The sequence below is a fragment of the Alnus glutinosa genome, chromosome 9 (assembly GCF_958979055.1).
Source record: "Alnus glutinosa chromosome 9, dhAlnGlut1.1, whole genome shotgun sequence".
Lineage (NCBI taxonomy): Eukaryota > Viridiplantae > Streptophyta > Magnoliopsida > Fagales > Betulaceae > Alnus > Alnus glutinosa.
In genome coordinates, this window is record NC_084894.1 from 3274192 (window position 1) to 3301776 (window position 27585).

Here is a 27585-nt window from a genome sequence, read left to right on the forward strand (position 1 = left end):
TTAGCTGAATCGTTTATTAAACGACTTCAGTTAATTGCTCGACCTTTGCTTATGAAATCAAAACTACCTATTTCTGCTTGGGGACATGCAATATTACATGCTGCATCATTAGTTCGGATCAGACCAACATCTTACCAAAAATATTCTCCTTTACAACTTGTATTTGGTCAACCACCAAATATTTTTCATTTTCGCATTTTTGGTTGTGCTGTATATGTTCCAATTGCTCCACCTCAGCGCACTAAGATGGGACCTCAACGTAGACTTGGGATTTATATTGGTTTTGATTCTCCATCTATTATTAGATATCTTGAACCTTTAACTGGTGATATTTTTAAAGCACGTTTTGAAGATTGTCATTTTGATGAAAATATATTTCCATCACTAGGGAAAGAAAAGTCGTTGCCAGAAGCACGACAAGAAATCACTTGGAATAATTCGACGTTATCTCATTTTGATCCTCGTACAAATCAGTGTGAACTAGAAGTTCAGAGGATCATTCATTTGCAGAGTATTGCAAATCAATTGCCGGATGCATTTACTGACAATAAGAAAATAATTAAGTCTCACATTCCAGCTGCTAATACTCCAACAAAGATAGAAGTCCCTGTAGGACAATTAACTAATACAGCAGCAAATGAGTCTAAGGCACGCCTGAAGCGTGGAAGACCTATTGGTGCAAAGGATAAGATTCCCCGGAAGAGAAAAGCACAAGGAAATGAAATCGGCGCTCCTGAAGAGGCCTTACCCACAAAACAGGCAACGGAAATTGATCCATCCAAACTTTCTGTACAAAATTCTCCTGGAAAGAAATCCCCTGAAGAGGAACCTCTTGAAGAGGAATCTCCTGAAGAGTTACCCCCTGAAGAGGAACAGGTACCTGAAAATAATGAGATCTCAATAAATTATATAAGTACAGGAGAAATATTTGATAGAAATAAAATTGTTGTCGACAACATATTTTCATTTAAAGTTGCATTTGACATTACCAGAAGTAATGATGATATTGAACCACAATCCGTCGAAGAATGTCGACGTAGAAATGATTGGCCAATGTGGAAGGAAGCAATTCATGCAGAATTGAACTCACTAGCAAAACGTGAAGTATTTGGACCTGTAGTCCAAACACCAGAAGGTGTGTCGCCTGTTGGATACAAGTGGGTATTTGTACGAAAACGTAATGAGAAAAATGAAATTGTGAGATATAAAGCAAGACTTGTTGCACAAGGTTTCCTGCAGAAACCAGGTATTGATTATGAAGAAACATATTCCCCTGTAGTGGATGCAATTACATTTAGATTTTTGATTAGCTTGGTAGTTACAGAAAGTTTGGATATGCGTTTAATGGATGTGGTTACAGCATATTTATATGGATCACTTGATAATGATATATACATGAAAATCCCTGAAGGATACAAAATGCCTGAAGCATGTAATTCAAAATCCCGAAGTATTTATTCTATCAAGCTACAAAGATCTTTATACGGGTTAAAGCAATCCGGACGCATGTGGTACAATCGTCTTAGTCAATATCTATTGAAAGAAGGATTTGAGAATAATCCAATTTGTCCATGCGTTTTCATTAAGAAATCAGAATCTGGATTTGCTATCATTGCAGTTTATGTAGATGATTTAAATCTTGTCGGGACTCCAGAAGAGCTCACAAAAACTGCCACTTATCTAAAAAATGAGTTTGAGATGAAAGATCTTGGGAAGACAAAATTTTGTCTTGGCTTACAGATTGAACATTTTCAAAATGGAATTCTTGTTCATCAATCAACATACACAGAAAAAGTCCTGAAGCACTTTTACATGGAGAAAGCTCATCCTTTGAGCACTCCAATGGTTGTTCGTTCGCTTGATGTGAAAAAAGACCATTTTCGCCCTCGAGAAGATGACGAAGAAATTCTTGGTCCTGAAGTACCATATCTTAGTGCAATTGGCGCACTCATGTATCTTGCAAATTGCACACGACCTGATATAGCATTTTCAGTTAATTTACTAGCAAGATACAGTTCTGCACCAACTCGAAGGCATTGGAATGGGGTTAAACATGTTCTACGCTATCTTCGTGGAACAACTGACATGGGATTATTTTATCCAAAAGGTTCAAATTCACAGTTAGTTGGATATGCAGATGCGGGTTTTCTTTCTGATCCGCATAAAGGTAGATCTCAAACAGGATATCTATTTACATGTGGAAGTACTGCTATTTCATGGAGATCTGTCAAGCAAACACTTGTTGCTACTTCTTCAAATCACTCAGAAATTATAGCAATTCATGAAGCAAGTCGGGAATGCATATGGCTAAGATCAGTAATTCAACACATTCGAGAAAAGTGTGGTTTATCCACAATCAAAGATAGCCCGACAATATTATATGAAGATAATGCTGCTTGTATCACACAGATCAGAGGAGGATACATTAAAGGTGATAGAACAAAACATATTTCACCAAAATTCTTTTATACACATGAGCTCCAGAAGAGTGGTGATATTGATGTGAAGCAGATACGATCAAGTGACAATTTAGCAGATTTATTTACCAAAACATTACCAACTGCAACATTTAAGAAGTTGGTGAATAACATTGGAATGCGCCGACTCAAGGATCTTTCATCATAAACAATTGAAGCTCTTCATCCTGATGAGGGGGAGTAAAATGATTATGCTGATTGTACTCTTTTTCCTTCGCTAAGGTTTTTCCCACTGGGTTTTCCTTTGCAAGGTTTTAATGAGGCAATCCTAAAGCATACGATGACACACAAGAATAGTGTACTCTTTTTCCTTTGCCACAGGTTTTTTCCCACTGGGTTTTCCTTGGCAAGGTTTTAACGAGGCATATTCTTAGTGTATGGTCATCCAAGGGGGAGTGTTATGAATGCATTCATGCATTTGGTGGATGACAATTTAGTTTCATCTATTGGAATTCTACACATTCATGTCATCTTTTAGAATTCCATAACATTCATGTAATACATTGATGTAGCCTTTTAATTCATGTCCTATCCTTTCCTATTCCTTAACCTCCCACTATGATTCTATGTCTATAAAAGGGAGTATTGGATACTTTGTAAAATACACAATTATAGAGAAGAATCATACATAGTTCCTGAAGAACTAATTTCATATTTACAATCTCTTTATCTTGTCTTGTTATTTTCATTAATTTTACAACACATATCCATTTTGCACATTTAAATTTTATTTAACTAACGTGACAAAATCTAAGCAACAAATCAAAGGAAATGGTAGATAAGTCAAATGGAGGTGTGAGATGCTCTCATTATTATTCATTATAACAAGAAATATTTAATTGTATTTGTTTGATAGAGGAGAAAGAATGGGAGAAAATTTGTAAAGTTCAAGTGATAACCTAAATCGTTCATAGTTCAAAATCCTACTTGTATAGAGTTTAGTTTGTCATTAGTAAATCTCATGTGAAAATATAAACGGTGAAAATTGGATGATAGAAAGAAAACTTCAATTATTTTTCATTGAAGCTTAATATATGAGCATCTTTCCACTACACCAAATACACGTATCGTCCCAAACATAATAGAAAAAAGATCAGTTTATTAAATTGACATGTGTTAAAAATACATGTAATTTTCACGTATAATTTTATTTATTTATATGGTAAAATTTTGATTTTTTTTTTTTTTTTTTAACAAAAGAAAATTAAAAGGATGAAGTTAGGAAGTGCCAAGCCCAATAGAGGGCCTTTTATTGACTCTCAAAAAAACCGCCCTAAGCCCAAGCCGTGTTGCTAACAAGCCTGGGCCTCTACTTGGGCCTTATAAGAATCGGTCTGTAAGCTCTCTCTCTCTCTCTCTCTCTCTCTTCTAAAAGGGTTCTCGTTAAACCCTTCTCTTCAATCTTCCCCGCCGCGACGCCCACAGGTACGTCTAAACTCTTACCCTAGACCTCTCTAACTCTGTCACTCTCTCCCTAGACGTGCTCTGTTTTAATTGAATCTCAGGTGGATTAGTTGTGACGGTTCTCTTTCGTCTTAGTTTTTTTTTTTTTGTTAATTCCATTTCTGGTATTTCAATTTCACAGTTTGTTAAGCTTAAATTGTAGCTTTTTTCGATGCGATTCGATCATAGCTCAGTATTTGAAGTTCGCTATCCTGGACTTTGATGAACCAGAATCATGGATTTCTTTATTTAATTGTAAAATATGTTTTGTTCGTGGTGTGACTTATGCGTGGGATTTGAATTTGTTGGGTTGAGCTTGAATGGGCTTGCATGTGTTTGTTTACTTAGTTGGATCTGATACTGTCTTTGTGGTGTAATCTTTGTTGTTTATCTTCTTCTTCTTCTGTTTTGTTTTTTGTTTTTTGTTTTTTGTTTTTTGTTTTTGTCTTCTTCTTTCTTTTGAAGCTAGAGATTGGTTTTATGGAACTGTAGTGATTTTTTGGGCATGGGTTGGGGTTCTAGGTTTCCTTTGGGTCGAAGAAAAGATTTTGGGTTTTAGGTTTCCCTAAGGTTGCATTGTGTGGGACGTTTTTTGGACGCTGCAATATGAAATTTTTGTAGGACTTTCCCTAAACACTATAAATTGAAAAAATACGCTCTTTTCTTTGGGGGGTTAGGATTTTCTGGGATTCGTTTATAGGGTTTCAAGTAATTTTCTCATGAAAACCTTTGTTGAAATGTTGGGAAAAAATTACTTTTAGCTGCACCTTTTATTATAAGCATTAAGCATATGCAAGTCTCTCTCTTCTTTCTTTCTTTTTTTTCTTCTTTTTTTTTTTTTGTCTTCTTTTTCGGCTTGTTCATGTTATACCTGTAGATAAGTTATTTATATGCTTTCTTGTATGATTTTGTTTTAGTAAAGAAAACAGATGATCAATTTTCTTAGCATATGCTTCTTCTTTTTTAATGTTAAACTGGAATAGGTTGATGTAAAGCTCAGTTGTGGGTTATGTTTTGATCGATTGAATGACCTTTAATTTTACTTCACTACTGTGTCACAGGGTAGAAGTTGAATTTTCAAGATGGTGCAGTATAATTTTAAGAAGATTACGGTGGTGCCAAATGGGAAGGACTTCGTTGACATTATTCTCTCTCGCACCCAACGAAAAACACCGACTGTTGTCCACAAGGGGTATGCTATATCCCGCCTCCGTCAGTTTTACATGCGCAAAGTGAAGTATACCCAGCAGAACTTTCATGAGAAGCTCTCTGCAATCATTGATGAGTTTCCTCGACTGGATGATATCCATCCTTTTTATGGGGACCTTCTTCATGTTCTCTACAACAAAGATCACTACAAGCTTGCCCTTGGCCAAATCAATACTGCAAGGAACCTTATAAGTAAAATTGCAAAAGACTATGTGAAATTGTTGAAGTATGGTGACTCACTGTACCGATGCAAGTGTCTGAAGGTTGCTGCTCTTGGCCGCATGTGTACTGTGATAAAGAGGATTGCTCCTAGTTTGGCTTACTTGGAACAGATCAGACAACACATGGCGAGGCTACCTTCAATTGACCCTAATACTCGGACGATCTTGATTTGTGGATACCCCAATGTCGGCAAGAGTTCATTCATTAACAAGATCACTAGGGCTGATGTAGATGTCCAGCCCTATGCTTTCACCACGAAGTCACTCTTTGTTGGTCATACAGATTATAAATACCTGAGGTACCAAGTCATTGATACACCCGGAATTTTGGACCGACCATTTGAAGATCGCAACATTATTGAGATGTGCAGCATAACAGCTCTGGCTCATCTGCGAGCTGCTGTGTTGTTCTTCTTAGACATCTCAGGGTCTTGTGGATATACCATTGCTCAACAGGCTGCTCTCTTTCACAGTATTAAGTCTCTATTTATGAACAAACCGTTGATTATAGTTTGCAACAAGACTGATTTACAACCACTAGAAGGTATATCAGAGGAAGACATGAAGTTGGTCATGGAGATGAAATCTCAAGCTATGAAGACTCTGATTGGCCAAGGAGGCGAGCCTACAGATGACCAGGGGGTTCTGTTGACCATGAGCACTTTGACTGAGGAGGGGGTAATTGCTGTGAAAAACACGGCTTGTGAGAGGTTATTGGATCAGAGGGTGGAATTAAAGATGAAATCAAAAAAGATAAATGACTGCTTAAATCGTTTTCATGTTGCAATTCCAAAGCCACGGGACCAGAAGGAAAGGCCACCTTGTATACCTCAGGCAGTTTTAGAAGCTAAAGCTAAGCAAGCAGCAGAGAAGGAAAAGAGGACGACTGAAAGGGATCTGGAGAATGAGAATGGTGGTGCAGGTGTATACTCTGCTAGTTTGAAGAAGCATTATATCTTGGGCAATGATGAATGGAAAGAAGATATAATGCCTGAAATTATGGATGGGCACAATGTATATGACTTCATTGATCCTGATATTTTACATAGGCTTGAAGAATTGGAACAAGAAGATGGGCTACGGCAGGCAGAGGAGGAGGATGATGATTTTGAGATCGATGGCAAGGAATTGACCCCAGAAGAGCAACAAGCATTGGCTGAGATCCGGAAAAAGAAAAGCTTACTCATACAACAGCATAGGATCAAGAAAAGCACTGCAGAGAGCCGACCTATCGTACCAAGGAAATTTGACAAGGACAGGCGGTTCACAACAGATAGAATGGGAAGGCAGCTATCCTATTTGGGGCTGGATCCAAGTTTGGCCATTAACCGAGCCCGCAGTCAGTCGAGGGGCCGGAAGAGGGCAAGATCGCCTGACAGGGGAGCTGATGATGTTATGGATGTGGATGTGGACACACCTAACAAGAAGCTGCGAATTATATCTAGATCCCGATCAAGGGCGACATCACGGCCTCCAGGTGAAGTCATCCCTGGAGAGGGCTTCAAGGACTCTATTCAAAAGATTAAGGCAGTAAAACTTGCCAAGAAATCTGCCAAGAAGAGGAACAAGGACGCTCGTCGTGGTGAGGCGGATAGAGTAATTCCTACTTTGAAGCCAAAGCATTTGTTCTCAGGGAAGCGCTCTACTGGCAAAACAGACAGACGCTGAAATACTTGAGGTACATCAACGGCATTGCCTGTTTATTTTTACTTAAGCTAGTCTATTTATTTTACCACACTTGAAGTTACCCTCAATGCATATAAAGGTTGCGTTCTATATTGATCTCTTAGATGCTTTTCCTTTTTCAGTACTCTGTATATTGTCTATTCATGGTTTTGTTGCATGCTGTTATCCATAGGCATTAGGTGTATTTATGTTTATTCGCCCCTGCAATTTTTTGTATCAGATGCATCTGTTTTAAGTTTTGGATGCACATGAGTTACTTCTATCATTTCTTCTTTTGGATAATGAGGAAATATGAGGAAGACACCAATGCTGTAAGCAGCATGAAGGATTTTTCTTTGTTCTTGAGAGAGTGTCTATTGGGCATGGTGCTCAACTCTCTTGCTACGGGATTACACATTGATACATTTTACTCAAACCCATTATATAAAGTTGCTAAAACATAAATTTTGAAATTGATCTCCAGTTTGGGTCTTAGATCCACGTTAACATATCAGGGATTACTGGGTAAAGTTTGTATCTGGAAGTTTGGCTGATGCTTGATTATTATGTATTTGGGAAAATCAACTGCAATCTTCATAAATTTTGTTATTTTTAAAAAATATTTATACCTTGTGGCTATTGTTTTAAGTCCATTATGTTGATTTACCTTCACTTTATTAATGGTACTATCCATTATCACTAGCTGCACATATGTTTTCTTCCATCTCCATCAAGCTTTTTCTGGGATCTAGAAATACTTTTATTTTCTTCACTTGCACATCAGTTTATACCCTTCATTAGACATTTTTCTTGCATTGGCATACCATAAAGCCATAATCCCATGTGCAATAGATCTCATTTTGCTCACATGCTTGTGTGAGCTATTTATTTAACTATAAGAAATGTATTCGAAAGAGTGAAGAGGTTATGTTGATTGAATTTCTCTCCCATGCTAGGCTTTGAAATCCGCATCATGATATTGGTGATATTAGGGTGAGAATGTAACAATTGTCAAAACTACTCTGTAGTTTTTCCTATATGTTATGTTTAGGTTTATATACATGAAAATAATTCTTCTAGTAATCAAATATGCTTTTTTCTCACAGGGAAGGTTGTTTATGCTTTGCGGAGACGGTATTCTGAACCTTGGGTTCCCTAATCACAGGGAAAGTTGTTTGTTCTTTACGGAGAAGTTATTCTGAACCTTTGGGTTACTTGCTGTTGAGAAAGAACTATGGTCTTAATCAATTTTCTGGTTTGGTTGTAGTTTTTGCAGCCCGAATGACTGGCAGCATAGTTCTTTTTTTAATTGGTTTAGTAGCATGTTTTTGTTAACACAATTTTTGAGTTTGAGATATGTTTTAAGTTGTAATTTCCGTACATGGGGTTGAGCCGGATATTGTACCAGAATTTTGGTTTGTTGCTCCTAAGATTGTAATATTTAAGCTCAAAAACGAATTTGACGTTCACTGTTTATTTAATACTCTTTGACTCCAAAATCAATTATGTTATTATTATTATTATTTTGGGGGGCTTAGGACAATGAGTAACAGGGAATTTTTTTTTTTTGGGGGGGTAAAAAAGGGAAAGAGTGGGCAACCGGAGTGACAACTCTACCTATGTATGACCATAATAGTTTTTGCCTGTTGGGCATTGCTCAAGAGGGGATATGATGGAAACAGGCCATAGGTTTACACTTGCCCCATTAAGGAATGTAGCAACACCCAAGCCAATAATTCCAAGCGCTTTGAATTGTAGGATTCGATCTTGGGACCTAGACCCTCAATGGTAATAGGGGTTAGTGACTTTCTTTACCTGCATTTGGCATATGTGAGAAAGGTAATATTCAATCGGGATTCTGATTTTCAGCAATTTGATGTTCGGATTGCTAGTAATTCGAGTAGTAAATGTGAGAGATAACATGAGATCTACCTATTCAACTATTCAAGTAGGTGAGCAGTTCAAATTTTGTATGGGCATGAAAGTCTTATATTAGCTCTTTCATATTTGCTGTTAAATTATTAGTAATTCGGACAATAAAATTGCGAGAATCTCTATCTAATCAATCAACGGTTAAGAGTATGGAACTGTAATATTAGTGTAGTAAGATTTATAACCTTGTCATGGTAGTTTAAGCCAATACTTTTTCTCAAAATTGTTATGATTGTTCTACTGTTTTTGTTTTATAATTTGACCAATAACAAAGAATCTGTCATAGGAATCCAACTTAATCCTGCTCTCATCCACATCTCTGCGTCCCACCATGAAGCATAACGCACACTATTATCTGCGTCACTTTCTTTGTTTAGACTAGTGCAAGCTTTTGCTCACTCTAGTGTGTAAAAAGAACCTCCTAAGTCCTAATCCTTTAAACAACTGCAGATTTTCATACATTTTGCAAAAACCAAAATTTACATGTTGACTCCTCTGCTTCCTCCAAGAGCCCTTCTACACATCAACCATGCAAGCAGAAAAAGCTGCATTTGGGGCATGATCCATAAATATTTCTCATGGCTTCAATGAAGATCAAACCTTGATCAACTATCCTTGAATTTCACCATAAAGAAAACAAAAGGTTACATCATTTGTAACGTAATGTTTCAATTTTCGCAATGTCCCCACGATTTAATATTGTGGTTTGCAATGTCTTCTTTTTGCTTTCACAAGATAAAGATTTTTTTTTAGAAAAAAGCAAGTCGTTTGTTATCAGACACCAATGCACAAAGTAATATACACTAAAAAAAGAAGAAGAAGAGGCAACGATTGTAAATTTGTAATGGTAAGCTATACATGAGAAAAAATGTCATTAAATTATATAATACTTCAAATATCTTCTGTATTGGCTTCAGTTTTATAGGCTGCCTGTTGAAAATCTTTCACCCATCTAGCAATATAATGCCAATTCTAGTATCCCAGAATGTCTTGCAAATTGATTTTCGGACAGATTTTGATCAATAACAAAGATTAAGAACAATGACAGCTTATTTTCCTGCGTATGCGGGTTTTTCCTGATTATGGGTGGAGGGATCGACCTCTAGCCAGCTACATCCTGCCATTTTCTTCAACCCCATGCATCTCATTGCATCACGAACCTTATTAGCATCTTCCCATCTATCAGAACCAGCATATGCGTTTGACAATAAAGCAAAAGTCCCGACACTCACACCCCTTGTATCAAGCAGGCATTGCCTGATCCTTTCAAACATCTTCTCATCCCGATGAACTCTGCAAGCATTAAGTAAAGCTCCCCAAATTGGTCCCTCGGCTTCCACAGGCATCTGCCTAATAAAATCCTCTGCTTCCTCCAACAGCCCAGCACGTCCATACATATCTACCATGCAAGCATAATGCTGTACTTGGGGGATTATCCCGTAAACATTCTTCATGGCTTCAAAGAACATCAACCCTTTAGCTACAAGCCCTGCATGGCTGCAGGCAGATAACAAGCCAATGAAGGTTACATCATCTGGAGGAACCCCAAGAATTAGCATCAGCGAGAAGAGATGCAATGTGTTCATGCCATGACCATTCATGGCCATGCCGCTGATAACGGTACTCCATGATATGATGTCCTTGCGCATAAGCATGTTAAAAACCTGAATTGCCATACCCACATCCCCGCATTTAACATACATGTTGATCAAGGCGTTTCCCACGTTAGTCTCCTCCGTAAGATCACTTTGCGTATCAATGTAGGAGTGCACCCATTGACCCAAATTCAATGCACCCATGGAAGAACATGCTGACAATACATTAACAATAGTGACCTCATTAGGATGAGCTTCCCCTCGTTCCACCATTTCCTGGAATACCCTCACTGCCTCTTCACAAAATCCTCTTTGTGCATAACCACCTATCATTGTAGTCCAGGAAACCACATCTCTCTTAGGTATATTCACAAACAGGTACTTTGCGCTCTCCAAAGACCCACATCTCACATAAAAATCCACCATTACATTACCCAATATAGCGTTATTGCCATCCAAATTCCTCAAGCTATATCCATGAATGGCTTTCCCGAGCTTCAGAGCTCTTAGACTAGCACAGGCAGACATAACACTAACAAGAGTATTAGCATTAGGCTTTACATCCATGGACGAGAACTTAACAATGGCTTCCTCTTCAAAACCGCACTTAGAAAGCCCCGAAATGATCGAAGTCCACGAAACGACATCCGGGGAAGGCATCGAGTCAAAAATCCGGCAAGCGGATAAGTTGTCATTCCCAACAACGTAGAAATGAAGCAAGGAGTTATGGATGAAGATATCAAAACAGTGACCGGATTTTAGGACGTGTGCATGGATTTCAAGACCCTTTTGGCGCTCATGCAATAAGGTTGATGCCTTGAGGGCATGGGTGAAGGTGTAATGGTTGTGGAAGGTTGGGTGTTGAAGCATTTGGTTGTAGAGAAGAAAGGCATTTTGTGGGGTGGCAGAGTTTGTGAGAATTCCTAACAATTGGTTCAGAGCGTAGGGCTTTGGGTTTTTAAGGAGTTGAGCATGGATTTGGTTTAGTTGCTTTGGAGTCAAGGTAGGTATGAGAGGTTTTACTGGCATGCTATGCTTTGTGCCTTACTGCTATCAATTTGATATTCATAGGGGGTGTCAAATAAAGAGGCAGTCTCTTATTTATGGGTATAGCCTATTATGCTTCTTTGGGTAAGTAAAGTGGTTTAAAGCCGAGGGTTTTCTTTGGGTATAGCCTATATATTATAGGTATACCCAAGCTTTTTTTTTTTTTTTTGGTGGGAAAATACACTTTACTCCCTCCTATAGTGTTTTTTTAGTTTCTTTTGTGGTATGGTATTGAGAGTGTTTCTCACTTTTTCTTTTCTTTTGTAGAAGCACATGTCTTCCAGGGAAGTTTCTTTACGAGGTTGTCAGTTATTGGCATACTCTTACAATTGGAGGATTGCTGTCAATATATAAGGATTGATTGCAAGCACTGTAAAGTATGTATTTTGGTCATATCCGTGAACCAACAAATATTTTGGAAGCAGTTGCCTCACATGATATTAGATATTGCATGCATTTTTTGGATTTCATTGTAGTCCAGGAAACCATATCTCTCTTAGGCATATTCACAAACAGGTACTTTGCGCTCTCCAAAGACAAATAAGAAATGCAAGACTGCTCTTTACTCAAAATCTCAATACAGAGATAACTGTGCATTGAAATAAAAGAACATTTTCAGCTATTGAAATAGCATTGGTACAATGACAGAATTACATTCAAGCGGTCTTGGGTTTGTAAGTATTTGCATATTCTTGAACAATGATTGACCAAATGAATTGAAGCTGGTCAGCCCTCTTCTGACTCTGCACAGCAGCTCACACGTCAGAACAAAAAAAAAAAAGCTATGTGAATTTGGTATTTCTTAGACTATCAAATTTCTTGATGATATATATAGCAAGCATGTATGCTCGATGCAGTGATGAGATCATGAATAAGTGCAGATATAGATACTCTCTTCATACCATGTATGGCTTCCATGTTATCTTCCTTGTAGACACCAAGGGGTGAGCCATGGACAGATAAAAGCATCTCACCAGGCTTGGGCAGCCTCCGTGTTTTCGGTGTCATCCCAACAGACAGCCTTTGGCTACTCACCTACAAAAATGATCAAAAGTAAATATTTAACTTGCATCTCATGCTAATTTGATAGCCATCCACCAAAACTAAAAGAAAAAAGAAACGTAGCTGATAAATACTCTAGAAACAAACTCAGCCCTTAGCAAGCTTTATTTTTCTCACTCAATTGCAGTCACTAGCTACCTATCCTTATATACTTCTGCTTTTAAAATTGAACTGCTTTTGTTATTTGTAAATCATAGCTTACATTGGGATAAAATCTCAAGCACCGACACCAACTGTGCATTCGAGAGCTTCCTAGAATACTACTTCAGTACTAGATGGACTTGCAACACAAGCTCCAACTAGTGATAACTGACACAGCAACTATTGGAACAGAGATCTTAGAAGATAAGGGAACATCTCAACAACTTCAAGAAGATCAACGTACAACAGATAAAGAGCAGCAACAATCTGATATACCCAAGACGTGTGATGAGCATATGTTATGATAATCACCTGTAACTGATATGTACTTGTATGTGATAAGGGCTTTTATGATAACTGATAAGGTTTTAAATAATATAAATACAGAACAGCACTCATAATCTCATTGAAGGAGTCGGTTATTCAATTCATGTGTTTACGTTCTATTAACATCCATAAAGGTTTTGTATGTACTTTCATTGAAGGAGCCAGTTATTCAATTCAATTGAAGTGACCAAGAAGAGACAAACCCCAGGAGTTCGTAGACCATCTTGCATCCCAAGCATCTGAGTATCAGATGGCTCCTCCAAAACCTACAAAACAGAAATTTCAGTAAGATAAAAAGAAAGAAAACATGGCATTTTTTTTGGTGATATCAAGAAGTCTTGGGATTGGGCTTTGAAACATGCTTTAATAAGTTTATAGCATGAAGTGCAAAATAAACACAATTTCAATTGCATTTAAAGTTGAGACAAAATCAAAAGAAACCATCCTTTGTTTTGGTTAATATATGCATCCAGAAGCCCTTTAATTTGACCACATCAAATATAGAGATAGCAAGAGAACATACAAAGTCACTTATTTGCAGATTACCGGCACCTAAAAGGCTTGTCTTCACTGCCACCAATCAAGCACCCTTGTGAGATATACAATCAATCAAAGGAATCAAATTTCGGCTTTATTCATCAAAAGACCGTAAATTTACCAATACCCGCTTCGCTCGAAAATTGAAAGCCACCCAAAGATGCAATAGCAGCAGAGCAGTCCGGATAAGCCATGGACAACCGGCGCAGAAGAGACGTGTGTATGTCTCCTCCATCACCTTGGTTCATGGACAAATTACCGTTTTCATCGTTCCATTGCACTTCGAATTGTTTGTTTCCTTCATCTCCAACAACCGAAAGGTTCGGAAGGTTTTCTTTGAAAAATTTCAGCGCAGGAGTTCGTAGTTGTTCCTTGCTGAAATACGAGCGAAGCAAACGCAATTCGGTCAGCAAGTGTTCAATCTCCACATCACGAATAGCCCTAATCGCAGCACTCTGTCGCTCAACTGTTCAAAAATCAAATTCAGAAACAAAGAAGATAGCAAATTGAGAAATAATTCTACCATTTCTTCCATGTATTACTTAAATTAAAAATATATATATATATATATATTGAAAAAAAGAAAAGAAAAAATACCTTCCTGATCCGTAAAAGCAGCTTGTTCCTTGTCAATTTGGGCCTCTTTCTCAACGGCACCGTTTACATCATTCACAAGAGACGGCGGAGATTTCTTAACAGTTTTCTTGGCTCTTCGTCTTGCCATGTTAATTTGCTGCAAAGCCAAAACGAAACCCTGATTTTTAAGCACCAAAGTTATAAGAAGTAATCCATAAGTGCAATTGAAAAGGTTCAAGAAGGGCTCCGGCGGTTACCGGTCGGCGGTCGGCTTGGTCGGAGGGTCCGCAAAGGGAAGTTCTTGCTTACTCTGTTTTCTTCGGAACCAAAACCATATTTGAAATTGGGGACGAAAGCAAATTTTAGTTTGGGCGGAAAAAAATGTTTGAAATCTAAAAAAAAACAAATAAAATAATGAAGTGGGCGGTTCTGGGTCGGGTTGAGTTCGATTATGACCCGCTCAGTAAAAATTGCAAAAGATAAATGTATAGATGGAGTAACTCTTCAGTGCATGAAGTGTCATTTTGATAGTATGTGGGGGGTTTAAGTGTCATTTTTTAAACTTTTGAGGTAAAAATACTAATTAAAGTAGTGATACTTTGGAGAATGAGGGGTAAAATGTATTTTCTCCGACAATTGTTTGACGAGAAGTTTAAACTTGAAAAATGATTTGTGACTTTAAAAAAGAGAAATATTTTACTAAAATTAAATAATGTTTTCTTGATCAACCGAAAATGTTTTCAATTTGATCACGATTTTCAATCATACCAAAAACATCAAAAAAGCGAAAAACGTTTTTCAAAAAATATTTTAACATTTCTAATGAATCCCCAATTTTAAGGCCGATGGTATGGTATTGGGGAAATGATAGTTGGGGGCAAACCAACCGGCCCCCAACAGGCCCTTTTATTAAAAATATATATATATATATTTTTTAATCAAAAACAATTTTTGATGGGACATCAGAAGTTGTTTTTGATTATAAAAACTCTTTTTTAATGAAAAGGGGGGCAGTGGCCGGTTGGTTTGCTCCTGCCTATCATTCCTCATGGTATTGATCTTGAAGTTTTTTTTTTTTTTTTTTAGTAGTACTTAGAGGGAAGTTGTCTCCAAGGGATAGCTCAACCGGCTAAAGATCACGCCTCATGAAAATGAGGTCACTAGTTCGCATTCGTCCTCCTTTTACGTGGACATGTAAAAAAAATAAAAAATAAAACGTTAGAGAGAAGTTTCTTTTAAGTAATCGTCCGTTATTGGCATACTTTTACAATTGGAAGTTTCTTTTACGAGGTTGTCAGACATATTTTTTTACAAATATTGGAGGATTGCTGTCAATGTGTGGTTCTTAGAGAGTTTTATTTTTTATTTTTGTAAGTAGTTCTTAGAGAGTTTTAGGTTTTGAAGCTTTAATGAAAAATATAGTTAGGAGTCATAATTCAATCTTGGAGAATAAATTAGCGGTGGCAGATAATGTTCAACTGCATTTGAATGACAACGATAAGGATATCTCAGCAGCCCTAAAGATAACGATTATTCCTTGACTCAAACACTCCTACTTAAGAACTCTACAACTAACCCAAGATATATAAACACCTGACAAGATAACAATTTGTAATTGTTTTGAGTAATTCTAGAGAGAAATGTTTATTTTCATTATGGCTTCCATTTCGGTTGAGTTGATGATGGATGTACATGAGACGGAAACTAGAAATCCCGACCATCTCATTAATTGGTTGATATGACATTTGTGTCGAGTAATCCTAAAGAGAAATGTTTATTTCCATTCTGGCTTCCATTTCGGTTGAGTTGATAATGTCCACGAGATGGAAACCAGAATTTCCGACCATCTCATTAATTGGCTGATTTGACATTTCCTATTGACTCTTGAACTTATTTATTTTATTTTTATCAAAAGCTTATCCAATAGTTAATGGACACTGACACATTAATTACGTGGAATAAGAGCGGAGCTAGTAGCATTAATTAATCGTTTATTTATGATGTAATCATACCTGTCTGATGTAATCTATACATTTAAATTGTAAAATGATGATTATCTATGCAACCAAAATGATTAGTCTTCAATGAACTGTCTAATTAATTAAGTTGCAAAATTCAACTATATCATGGGGGATATGTTTGTAATTAGGTGAGCTACAAGATAGGAATGGACATGCTTTTCATTTCATCTACGTTGTCTCTTGACTCTTTCAGCAGTTCTGAGACATGCATGTTCCACACATTTAATTATCCAAAAGGTTCAATCCAATCAATTAACTTGTGATGGAAAATATATGATATGACACAATACAAGAAAAATGCTAGCTACATCTTTACGCTATATCTTAAATTCATTCAGTTTAGGAGTACTTAACTTTCACGCTCGGGGAATATTGTGATTAATTTTAATTATAAGTATTAGCAAAAGATCTAGGCCTCCTAATTAGGCTATATTACAAAGCTCAACTCAGTTGAAATTAAATGTTTTGAGCTATATTCTACTTTTGTAAAAACAAAATGTAGTTTTTTCGATCTATTTAATGTTACGCGTAGAAAAAGAGATTCTTCGGAAAAAAGACATATATAATATTAATATTAACACGTTTTTTTTTAAAAAAAAAAATTAAATAACGTAGCATAATGTACACCGCTTGTCTTCTCCTTCCTTAATTAGGGACCCATAAACACTGAAAGCTCAACTGATCAATAGAAATGAAATGTTTTGAGTTGCAATTAATATTCTACTTCTTTAAAACCAAAATTTAGTCTTTCCGATCTATTTATTGTTACGTGTAGAAAATGAGGTTCCTCGGAAAAAAAACGTATATAATGTTAATAGTGACACGCCTTTTAAAAAATTTAAATAACGTAGCATAATCTACATCATTTGTCTTCTTGTTCCTTAGTTAGGGACCCCTAAACACCGAAAACTCAACTCAATTGAAATGAAATGCTTTGAGTTGCAATTAATATTCTACTTTTGTAAAACCAAAATTTAGTCTTTCCAATCTATTTATTGTTACACATGGAAAAAGAGGTTATTCGAAAAAAAGAAAGACACATATAATATCAATATTAACATGTCTTTTAAATAATTTAAATAACATGTTCTTCTTCCTTAGGGACCCATGAACATTGAGGAGTGAGGACTTCCATAAAAGAAGCAATAAGCCCCTTTCTTTTCAGGTTTCTTCTTTCAGAGAAGCTGCAAAATTAAAAGATATGCACATCCCTTTCATAGTGAAAGGTGATCCTCACTAACTCAAAATAAAAGTTAAAGGAGGGACAAATATTGCAGATTTTTCGTATTCATTTCCTATATATATATATGATGTACGTAGCTACTAGATGCTATAAAATCCCTGCCTTTTCAATGGCTCTTTTGCGGCTTGAGTGATATATAAATATCCTAATGGAATATTCTTGATCCTATGGCCCTGCATTTGATGATGATAATTGGTCAGGATTCCTTTTTACTAGGTTTGAAACTGAAGACATTCAAAATAAAGGCATTTTAATTATTAGAAATAACTTTACAAAATGGTATTGAACTATCACGTGTTTTAACGGAAAGATATCAGATTATTATTTCTCTCAAACCGGGATATTAAACTATCAAAAACTCTTAAATAAAGGTATTCCCTCAGCTTTGGGCATTAAATCATGCCAAAATCTTCAAAATACCCATACGTTTATTTTTTTAAATTTTTTTTATAAAAATTTTCAAAGATTCAGGCATATGTGTTTTTGTAAATTTTGTTAAATTCTGACCAACACTTAAATCCTAGTATCTTTTTCTCCTTTTATTTTATAAAAAGAAGATGGATATTCTGTCAGGATTTAACGCCCAAAGTTGATGGAATACCCCGGTTCGAGAGAAATGGTAGTTTGATATCCTTCCGTCAAAACACGTGATTATTCAGTACTCTTTTGTGAAGTTATCCTTAATTATTATAATCAAATTGGAAGTCTTTTTAATTAGTACCTCTCACGTTTTCCCTCTATGCTTACTTTTTTTTTTTTGTTTATTTTATTATTTTTTTTAATAAAAGATTTGAGTACTTTATTGATCAAAGATTATGAGTATAAAGTTCTTTCATCACAAAGCGTAAAGCTTTGCAAAATTATAACCGCATGCTATGAGTTTCATAGTCATAGATACAAAACAAAATTCTTACAATTAAGTGTTATCTATGGCTTTCATCTTCCACTAACCCATTTACAAAAATAGTTAAAGAGTAGATTTGCTCCGAGCAAACTAAATCTAAGATAAATGTAGCCAAATATCTTAAAAATTTATTTAAACCAGCTATGAGAGATAATCCCTTACACCAAATTATCTAGGCCGTAAGAGATAGCTCTTTACACCCGACTAATCTTCATACTATAGATCGCCATGAGGGCAGATCTAAAGAGAGAAAGAGAGAGAGAGAGAGAGAGAGAGAGAGAGAAAAAAAGAAAAAAAAGACAAAAAGACAAAAAGAAAAAAAACTCTTTTTCAAAGAAAAAACACAATCAGCAAACAGAAGCAGAGGCTACTGAGAAGATGAACGGCACAACACGAAGGTAGATGGATGGATGTATAATGGAAAGGTAAAAATTGTTGATCTGGTTTGAGAACCCCTACAAACAAAAGAAAAAAAACATAATGGGAGGAGGAGGGTAGGAGCGGGGAGTAGAAATAAGTAAAAGAGATGGGAGGAGGAAGTAGATTTGCTCCCTCCTCCTCTCAGATCTATTATTTGAGGGGTGAAGTTTAAAAAATATATCAAATTATTACCCCTTTCTATTTTTGGACATTAAGTTTTTTTTTGTTGTTTATAAGTTTTGTTGATTGAGTATATTTTTGTTAATTTGCATAAAATAGGCATTTGGAAGCAACTTTAAGGAAGTATATTTTATGCTATATGAATTATTTGTGGGGTTTTATTTTAGAGAATAATTTTTATAAGGACCATAAAGTAAGTTTTTTGTGCCTTTCAATAAAAGAATGACACATCAGCGTAGAATACAAAAATTAAAAAAAATGAAAACATCATATTATTTTCAATTTGCTCTAACAGTCGTCTTCTAAACTCCAAAATTCTCATCCCCTCAATTCTAATGCCACCTCCCTCTCATCCGCCAAAAACCCAATCATCACTGTTGAAAATGGAAAAAGATAAAACGGAATGGAATCGAAGCGCCCTCTTTACAAGTTACAATATTGAAGCTTCCACGCTTGGTATCATTGTCTAGCCCTTTTGGTGTGATTCAATGAGGTCTTGAATCTGAAACCATCTGTTGACTCAAATGACAAAACTTGGACATGCATGGAATCGACACGCCAAATCTAAGACCTTGTATTCATAAATATTAATGTTGGGAATAATTCTATTCAGACGTGGTGATAATTAGCTCTGATACCAAACATAAACTTCAAGTAGAATTCACCGTTCAAAACCGACTTGTCGGGAGAAGGTGTTCAAGAGGTTATACTCATAGTTAACATTGCATTTAAATCATATGTGACATTTATAATCATAACAATTATAAAAGTATTTATTAACGTTAAATCTCGATCATATTAATTTTCTACTAGCTAGGTGAAACAACACCTTTTTAATTTTAAATCAATCGTGTAACTTTAATCCTTTTGAAGTGACAATATCTCTTTTGCATGGCAGATTGCCATTTGCTTATACTTTGATAAATCATGAAGCCATTAATTGAACTCGATCAATATAATGACGTGTTACCAACGAAATAATTAATTTGAAACATAATGCTGACATGACTGCATAAGTTTAGATGTCAAGATTTGTTAATCTCCAACTTAATGATCACAGACAAATCCCAGATTGACACATACCCTGGCTCCAGAAATACTTAATTTGATGATTGAACCTCTTTGTTCCTCCCGGCTCCTACAAACTTGATGGGATGTTTGCAATTTTGGTCCCCATGCTTCCAATCTAGCAATGACATCGATCAATACTACTCCTTCACATTCCTTGTACTGCCTTGAAACTTTATAGACTTACCTTTCAACTTTTTGGTATTCAAGAGAGTAGCTGGTGAAGAAATTAATTGCGGTGAGAGAGAACAATGATGGAGAGTATATATATTTGGGATGAACACATACAGTACATATAGGACCATATATGCAATATATTATAACTTATGGGATCTAGGGTGATTACCCCATAATTAAGATGGACACTCCCACACTATTATTTTCTTGAATGGTAATTGTTTTTTTCAAGCAATATAAAGGAAGAATGAGAATATATTATATCAAAAGAAAAACAAAGAAAATATGGGCGGGGCAACCTAACAAATGCCCTTAAAATAAACATCACAGTAAAAATAAAACATAATTAAAGACTATTGTGAATAGGGCAGGCCAGAAGATTGGCTTGACCCAGTTGAATTTTGACTCAATAGCCATGACAAAAGCAGTTTGGTGTAGCAGTCCAAAGACAGAACATCCTATAACTAGGAACGCCGACCAACTGCAGCATCAAGCAAGCTTAATTGGAAACCACAGTGGGAGAGAGAGCATTGGAAATGATTGGATCGGAGCTGCTGAAGCGAAGCACCGCCACGATGTTTGGAATTTGAGGTGGTCGATCATGAAGAGGCCTAGGGAACACCACATTTGGATGTGGAGGTCTAGGAAACAACTCCACATAGAGGCTAGGAATTTTAGGAGAGCTAGGAATCTGCTGTGGAAGGCAAAACATAGAGGCGACACGCGTCATGACGGCGTGTACGTTACCCGGTGGTGGGGGTAGATGACAGATGGATTCAAGGCGGAGGAAGGTGGGGGAAGAAGGCATGCCCCGGGCAAAGAAAATGAGAACACAGTGAATTTGGCTTTCAAGTTTAAAGTTTTGGAAAAAAAAAAAAGAAAAGAAAGAAAAAGGAATTCCTCCCCAGTCGGCTCACTAAAGTAAAAAACAGAATCTCAAAAGAAAAGTTTATGGAGAGAGAGAGAAACATATTTTATTGTACTTCCTTGAAAGGTAATAACTTCATGACAAAATCTGTCTGAGTTGTAGCAATTAACTCTTCATATATAAAGGAAACAACTCGCATAAATAGGAGTATCAAACCCTATAAATAAAAAAAATTAAAAAGTAAAAAAAAAAAAAAAAAAAAAAAAAACTATAAGGGGGCATTGGTCAAAATTATCGAGTTCTTTGCCCTTTTACCACCAGACCAGACAGATTTTGTCCATGGGATTTCCATTATTCCTCGCAGGAACAACACATGCATCCATATTCTTTCAAGGGACCAACAAAAACGTACAATGAATTTCTGTTTCTTGCCACCAGCCATTAGAGTCATTTTAGGGTACGTATACTTCTCTGAGGAACATTCTGTCATCATTTAGCTAGTTAGAGACCTTTGATGTTGATATATATACATAATGCATGCCCCGATCCACTTGATGAGGTGGCTTTATATTCTTTTGGCAGTATATAATTTTGAGAAGTTTTTCGACTGTCTCGTCACCACTTTAACCCACCACAGGGATCGATCGATCTGTTCGGCAGCCGGCAGGCGGCCGATATGTAGAAATCTATTTCGGTCATGAATTTGGTAATTACATTCTAGAAGATTAATTATGTGTCCTGCTTTTTGATTATTTTATAGGTAATTTATCTGTGACTTCAATTGCACAAAAGATCAAATTAATTAAATAATTGTTTTTATAGTTATACATCACCTCAGCATAAAAGTTTTTGTAGTAGGACTAGGAGTACTCCAGGTTTTGTGTGGGATTTGAATTGCAAAAGAGTAATATAAATGTGACATTAATCTTAATATAAGAAATTCTAATGGTGACACTCCAAAAAGATAGTCTTACCTTAAGAGTTTGAATTGTCCACGTTAAGTAAGTAAATTATGTATAAAGATACTCATGAGTGTTAAGTTTTTATATATATATATTATAAGTAATTCTAGTGAACTGTAATTGTAACTTAATTAATCATTTTGTAGTAATAACGCTAAATGTGACTGACACTTTTTCTAATTAATTGTTACACCGAAAATGTTTTTAGTTGACATTCACAACACATGTGTAAAATGTTTTACATTTTTCATCTTTGTAAACCATTTTTCGCCGCTTTCCCAAGTAGACAATTGTACGTGAGAAGGACGTCCCATAAGGAGACTAGCTACCTATCTGAGTTAGTCTTTGGCTGCCTGAACACTTGCTCGAGGAAGTAAGCCCTACAACTCTACAAGGGTACGTACTTTCTCAATTACCTGCTCAAATTGCAAGTAATATGGGCCAGCAATTGACACTCGAAGGTCCTAACTCCGTTCTCACACAATTTCTAGCTTCTTCTGCTATTTCTCTTTGTCGTCTCTCTTTTTCTCGCAGCTTCTTAGATTATATAAAAATATCAAAAATATTTAGAGATTTTCAATTCATACGATCCAAATGCTAAAAGATTTGACCCATGACCAAACGGGTTTATTAATCCTGTATATAGCATTAAGTTTTCAAAATCTTTTAAAAAGGTCTTATGTTGTATATATTGGAGTAATTTCTACTTTTCCTTATGAATTGAAAGCTTTGAATAAATTTTCGGCCAATCAGCAATCGAGACTATGGATGATTTGGACCGACTGAGCATGCGCCACGTGCAATTTTGCCATCATTATTTTTTATTTTTATACCTTAAGATACACGTGTGGCTTGCATGAATGAGAGAGAGAGAGAGAGAGAGATTATGTGAAGTTGAAGCAAATACCTTGGCTTGGTTAGAAAACAAAGTTTTCGTATATATTTTTTTTGATGAGTACCATGTGAGCGATCGAAGAGATTTGTAATAGAAAAAGACAAAGCTTACGGTGTCATGGAGTCAAAGACAAGACGACAACCTCTCTCTCTCTCTCTCTCTCTCTCTCTCACACACACACACACACACAAACACACACTCTGTCTCTCTCTCTCTCTCTCTCTCACAGGTCCCCCTCCAAACCGTTTTCTACTCAGACCCATCAACCAATCCCTCTGTCTCTCTCTCTCTCTCTCTCTCTTCCCTATATTCTAAGCAAACCCCACAACCATCAATGTCATCATGATCATTTTTCCCACTTCATGAAGCCTCCTCCTCTCCTCTCTCCCTCTGTAGCGCTCTTTCTCTATAAAGTATTCACTGACCTACACCAACCCAGTTGGGAGATAAATTAAAGTACTGCCACTACCCATACCAAGGATATCTCATCCACAGCCTCTCAAAATGAGGAAGCCAGCTGAGCCCTCGGCAGCAGCCGGGACCAACAACAAGCTTCGGAAGGGCTTGTGGTCGCCAGAAGAGGACGACAAGCTCATGAGTTACATGCTCAACAATGGACAAGGTTGTTGGAGTGATGTCGCTAGAAATGCCGGCTTGCAGAGGTGTGGGAAGAGCTGTCGCCTTCGTTGGATTAATTACTTGAGGCCTGACCTCAAGCGAGGTGCCTTCTCGCCCCAAGAAGAAGCCCTCATCATCCATTTGCACTCCCTTCTTGGCAACAGGTTCTTTCTCCATCCATCTCTTCAACCATTTCTCTCATCGGTAGAGTACTGCTTCAAAAACCATCATTTTTAACGGCCCTTTTCTTAGCCTTTAAGCCAAAACATTTACAGCTTTATTGAAACTCTCACATAAGTATTGTAGGATAAAAATATGGTTATAGAAGCAATTGATGTCGGGGCTTCCACCCCTCTTTGTATTAATGAAGTTTTATATGACAAAAAAAAAAAAAAAAAACACAATTTTTTATAACTTTTAATATTGACCAACTGGTTTCTAAACAATTTATTTATATCAATTTTCTAACCTTTTGTATGCAAGAGGTGGAGAAAAATACAAGCTTATAGTACTGCTGAACATGTGATGGCATTATGAGCCTAGCTTCTTTCTGTGCTATATGCATATGCATGGTATAAATATAATTAACATGGCAATTATTTTACTGGTATGTAAAAATACAAGCGCATATTGCTTAATGCCACTTAACCGAATCATTCTTATCATGAAAACTTCTTAAACCTGACAAAAAAATATCATTAGTTCAAGGAAAGGAAAGTACAAACAAGCAGACAAAAAAGCTCATAACCACTCTATGTTCTAGATATCATCATCCAACCTGACCCAGAAGTTGATATTAGCCATCGACTATGACCAATGTAATTAATTTGTACATTCTCTTGATGAAAGCTTAAGATTTATATATGCATACACTTGCACATACCATGTACATACATACACACATATATAAATAACATCGGGGTGAAACTATATATACCCCCAAGCCTCGATGTGTTCTTCAAGCTCTTTTTTTTTTTTAAAAAAAATTATACTTTTATTTATTTTTTCTAACCCCACACCTAAAATTCTAGTTCCGCGTTCGGTCTATATATTTACTTGTGTGGATGTACACACGTATAATATTTGTTCATTTTTTCTGTACGGATGTATTTGATTCAAGGGCTGATATTTCAGCTTTTCTGCTTTTTCAAGGGGTGATAGTTTGGATAATAAAACATTACTTTTGGAGAATTAATTAAAGCTGAAAATGACATTGGTCCTCCGATGTCTACAGCTGCTCTTTGAGTTGAAGATACTCCAAAACCTATCTAACATGTTTTAGGAATATTCAAGCTTTCATGAAAAACATGCATTTAGAAAACATATATGGACAATATAATTAATCAAATCTTCCTACCTACATGACAAGTAGTCTTCATATATATAATAAATATAACGTACTTTGCTTTTTAAATACTCCTTGTGATCAAGGACAACAATATAATTGACTTAAAAGAAAACCGGCACCCTTGGTGTCCATATCTGCCTTGAAAACACTCCTCTCACCCTTTTGTTTTATTAAATTGGCATACAAATTATGCATACAGAAAAGATTCATCCCCATATAGAACGCATGCATCCACATCACTTTAGCATGTAAAATTGACACTTCGTTGTGTTTCTATTTCGAAGGTGGTCTCAAATTGCATCACGCTTGCCAGGACGCACGGACAACGAGATAAAGAACTTCTGGAACTCAACAATAAAGAAAAGGATAAAGAACTTGTCATCCACACCCTCGCCAAACACAAGCGACGTCTCATCATCGCCTAAAGATGTTATGGGGGGACTCATTTCCATCCAAGAACATGGCAGCAGCATCATGCCCATGTACATGGATTCATCATCTTCCATGCAGAATATGACCCTGAACAACCACCACATGATCGAATATCCATCGCATGTGCTCGAGCATGGCCTGAACATGCCAAGCGGATATCTTAATGCAGTACCCCAATACATGACTCACCAAATTGGTGTATGCGGAGATAGTTTTCATGGGGGAAATGGTGTGTTTGGCTTAGACGGGGACCTGTTTGTTCCTCCTTTAGAGAGTGTGTGCATTGAAGAAGAAGCAAAAAGTACTGAAAACGCATACAAGAAGGCAATGATCAATAATAACAGATCGACAGAAAACTTAGCTCGGGTTGGAAATTATTGGGAAGTAGAAGAGCTTAGAATGGGGGAATGGGATTTGGAGGAGTTGATGAACGATGTTCCCTCCTTTCCTTTACTTGGATTTCCAAGTTCAGTCATCAACTGAGACCCCCACAACATTTTCCTTTTTCTCTTTTGATATTTGTATATTTTTTTTTTATGTGAAACCCCTAGCCGTACGTTCCTTTCATAGAGTTAACTCCCCAATATCCAAAGTCTTCTTAGGAAAAGTAAAAAAAAAATCATTGTTTATATGTAACAAACTACCCTATAGCTTTTGTTTGCCTGGCCTTTACAAATGAGTTCCTGGCCTTTTGCTGTACTGTATAATGGAAGGGTCTGAAATAAAGGGCACACTTTAAGATGTATGTACGTATATATTCATGACCATGAATTCGATCTTGTACATATATATGTACCTTATATAATTGTGCTGTTAGCTACGAATTTGGTCATTTTCTGAGCATTTGGGTATCTGTAATAATATTCCTCTCTCTTTGGGGTCATTTACAGAGATGTGGTTGCAGATGATCAGCACAGCTAATATATATATATATACGAAACCCACCAAGCAGACAACCCATTTTCTTAAAAATTTCTGTGAGTTTGGGACATGGAACTAATTAACAAAATCCCAATCCATACTAAAAGTAGATTTTGGTGCTTTTTGGGTCAAAGTTGGTATATATATATAAGACGTACGTACGTAGTATTATGATCGATGTAGAGAAATATATATGTGGGGGGGGACTGAGAAAGTTGTTATGAGTGGAAGATAAGTAGGATGTACTACAAATTGATGAAAATGGGAAGATTCTCTGTCTTTGTCTCAGCCTCTCATTTCTTTCGATCTCTCTCTTTCTCTCTCTCCAAGCAGAGTGCATGTGGGATCATTTTTCTTCTAATGGGGTTTAATCATTTAGTTGAGACGTCCACTTGGAACCCAATTCACCATTAAAGAACATTTAGTCAGCTTGCTCTCATTGCAAGATCTTTAATTCCCCACCCATTATTTTATTAGTTAGTTAGGCCATGTGGTTGGAATTAGGCAGTAACTAAAACTCTAAGCCTTTCATTGCTATATATATATATATATATGCCTAAAGATTCCAAATATGTTGTCACCAGCCTCCATTATTCTATTTGAAAAATAAGCGTGCAATGAGAAATTATAGGCCATGCTAATGAAAACCTTGCTCATTAAGTGAATATAAAGCAATCTTGGAAAATGACCGGCCTCGATCAATATATATATAGTTAGGACAAAAAATATTTAAAGTATATATTAAAGCTTTTATTACGTACAGCCTCACTTAATTAATTACTCTCTGAACAACTAATAATTAATTTTCAATGTTCTCCTATGCTTTAAAAATTTTCAATTTTTTTTTTTTTTTTGTTGATTTAAACCGCTAGAATGTAAAATATTAATTCGTTTCTACGTAAGTACCCTTATAAAATTTCTAAAAATACAACGATGCCCTTAGTTTAAAAAAAATAAAAGAATAAGAAAAAAAGGAACAACCTCTTCTCTTTTCTTTTTCCTTTTTATCTAATAAAAGGTCATTTTAGTTATTTTTTTGTTTCCTTCCATATGAATTAATGGAAAATCATAACAGATTAGATGGGTGATTGAAAATTTGAAATAATGGGCAGAAAGATCAAAACCCCCAAATTGAAAATTTTTAAAAGTTTAAGAAAAGCATTAAAAAATGGTTAATATATAATTAAGAGGTAAATGAAAATTTCTCCTAAATTTAATTAATTGTTTTGAGCACGTCCGCACGTAAGCGTAGGACTTTTTAGATATCAACTTAAGGAAAAAGTCTGAATAAAAAGA

General features: G+C 36.2%; 5 protein-coding genes across 6 annotated transcripts; 2 read left to right on the plus strand and 3 right to left on the minus strand.

Moving 5' to 3' along the window:
• Nucleotides 1-428: 428 nt before the first annotated feature.
• Nucleotides 429-1357, minus strand: LOC133877074 (uncharacterized). The gene is made up of 2 exons (XM_062315308.1): nucleotides 990-1357; nucleotides 429-880 (listed from the first exon to the last, which is right to left on the minus strand). Exons 1-2 carry the CDS (start codon nucleotides 1072-1074, stop codon nucleotides 567-569), a joined length of 399 nt encoding a protein of 132 aa, XP_062171292.1. The 5' UTR covers nucleotides 1075-1357; the 3' UTR covers nucleotides 429-566.
• Nucleotides 1358-3830: 2473 nt separating this feature from the next.
• On the plus strand, nucleotides 3831-8514 carry LOC133877480 (nucleolar GTP-binding protein 1-like). Its single transcript, XM_062315797.1, has 3 exons — nucleotides 3831-3902; nucleotides 4982-7028; nucleotides 8122-8514. Exon 2 carries the CDS (start codon nucleotides 5003-5005, stop codon nucleotides 7016-7018), a length of 2016 nt encoding a protein of 671 aa, XP_062171781.1. The 5' UTR covers nucleotides 3831-3902; nucleotides 4982-5002; the 3' UTR covers nucleotides 7019-7028; nucleotides 8122-8514.
• Nucleotides 8515-9806: 1292 nt separating this feature from the next.
• On the minus strand, nucleotides 9807-11686 carry LOC133878377 (pentatricopeptide repeat-containing protein At1g08070, chloroplastic-like). Its single transcript, XM_062316927.1, has one exon. The coding sequence runs from the start codon at nucleotides 11569-11571 to the stop codon at nucleotides 9997-9999; it is 1575 nt and encodes a 524-aa protein (XP_062172911.1). The 5' UTR covers nucleotides 11572-11686; the 3' UTR covers nucleotides 9807-9996.
• A 439-nt stretch (nucleotides 11687-12125) lies between these two features.
• Nucleotides 12126-14598, minus strand: LOC133878430 (uncharacterized). 2 transcript variants are annotated; one of them, XM_062316985.1, is made up of 7 exons: nucleotides 14490-14598; nucleotides 14254-14389; nucleotides 13784-14122; nucleotides 13643-13689; nucleotides 13323-13385; nucleotides 12492-12624; nucleotides 12126-12332 (listed from the first exon to the last, which is right to left on the minus strand). In XM_062316985.1, exons 2-7 carry the CDS (start codon nucleotides 14378-14380, stop codon nucleotides 12316-12318), a joined length of 726 nt encoding a protein of 241 aa, XP_062172969.1. In that variant the 5' UTR covers nucleotides 14381-14389; nucleotides 14490-14598; the 3' UTR covers nucleotides 12126-12315. The 2 variants fall into 2 exon arrangements, with proteins under 2 accessions (XP_062172969.1, XP_062172968.1); XM_062316984.1 differs by having other exon boundaries at nucleotides 13778-14122.
• Nucleotides 14599-23225: 8627 nt separating this feature from the next.
• LOC133877993 (transcription factor MYB46-like) lies at nucleotides 23226-26113 on the plus strand. The gene is made up of 2 exons (XM_062316471.1): nucleotides 23226-23752; nucleotides 25221-26113. The coding sequence occupies exons 1-2, from the start codon at nucleotides 23475-23477 to the stop codon at nucleotides 25849-25851; spliced, it is 909 nt and encodes a 302-aa protein (XP_062172455.1). The 5' UTR covers nucleotides 23226-23474; the 3' UTR covers nucleotides 25852-26113.
• Nucleotides 26114-27585: the final 1472 nt, after the last annotated feature.

Excerpts from the sequence above, each read along its gene's own strand:
- LOC133877074 (XM_062315308.1), bottom strand. The coding sequence starts at position 1,074 with ATGAATTGCTTCCTTCCACATTGGCCAATCATTTCTACGTCGACATTC. Across the intron at positions 881-989 it reads CAATATCATCATTACTTCTG|GTACCTGTTCCTCTTCAGGG; the intron begins GTAATGTCAAAT and ends CATTATTTTCAG.
- LOC133877480 (XM_062315797.1), top strand. The coding sequence starts at position 5,003 with ATGGTGCAGTATAATTTTAAGAAGATTACGGTGGTGCCAAATGGGAAG.
- LOC133878377 (XM_062316927.1), bottom strand. The coding sequence starts at position 11,571 with ATGCCAGTAAAACCTCTCATACCTACCTTGACTCCAAAGCAACTAAAC.
- LOC133878430 (XM_062316984.1), bottom strand. The coding sequence starts at position 14,380 with ATGGCAAGACGAAGAGCCAAGAAAACTGTTAAGAAATCTCCGCCGTCT. Across the intron at positions 13,386-13,642 it reads ATCTGCAAATAAGTGACTTT|GTTTTGGAGGAGCCATCTGA; the intron begins GTATGTTCTCTT and ends TCTGTTTTGTAG. Across the intron at positions 12,625-13,322 it reads ATGGTCTACGAACTCCTGGG|GTGAGTAGCCAAAGGCTGTC; the intron begins GTTTGTCTCTTC and ends TCATTTTTGTAG.
- LOC133877993 (XM_062316471.1), top strand. The coding sequence starts at position 23,475 with ATGAGGAAGCCAGCTGAGCCCTCGGCAGCAGCCGGGACCAACAACAAG. Across the intron at positions 23,753-25,220 it reads CACTCCCTTCTTGGCAACAG|GTGGTCTCAAATTGCATCAC; the intron begins GTTCTTTCTCCA and ends TCTATTTCGAAG.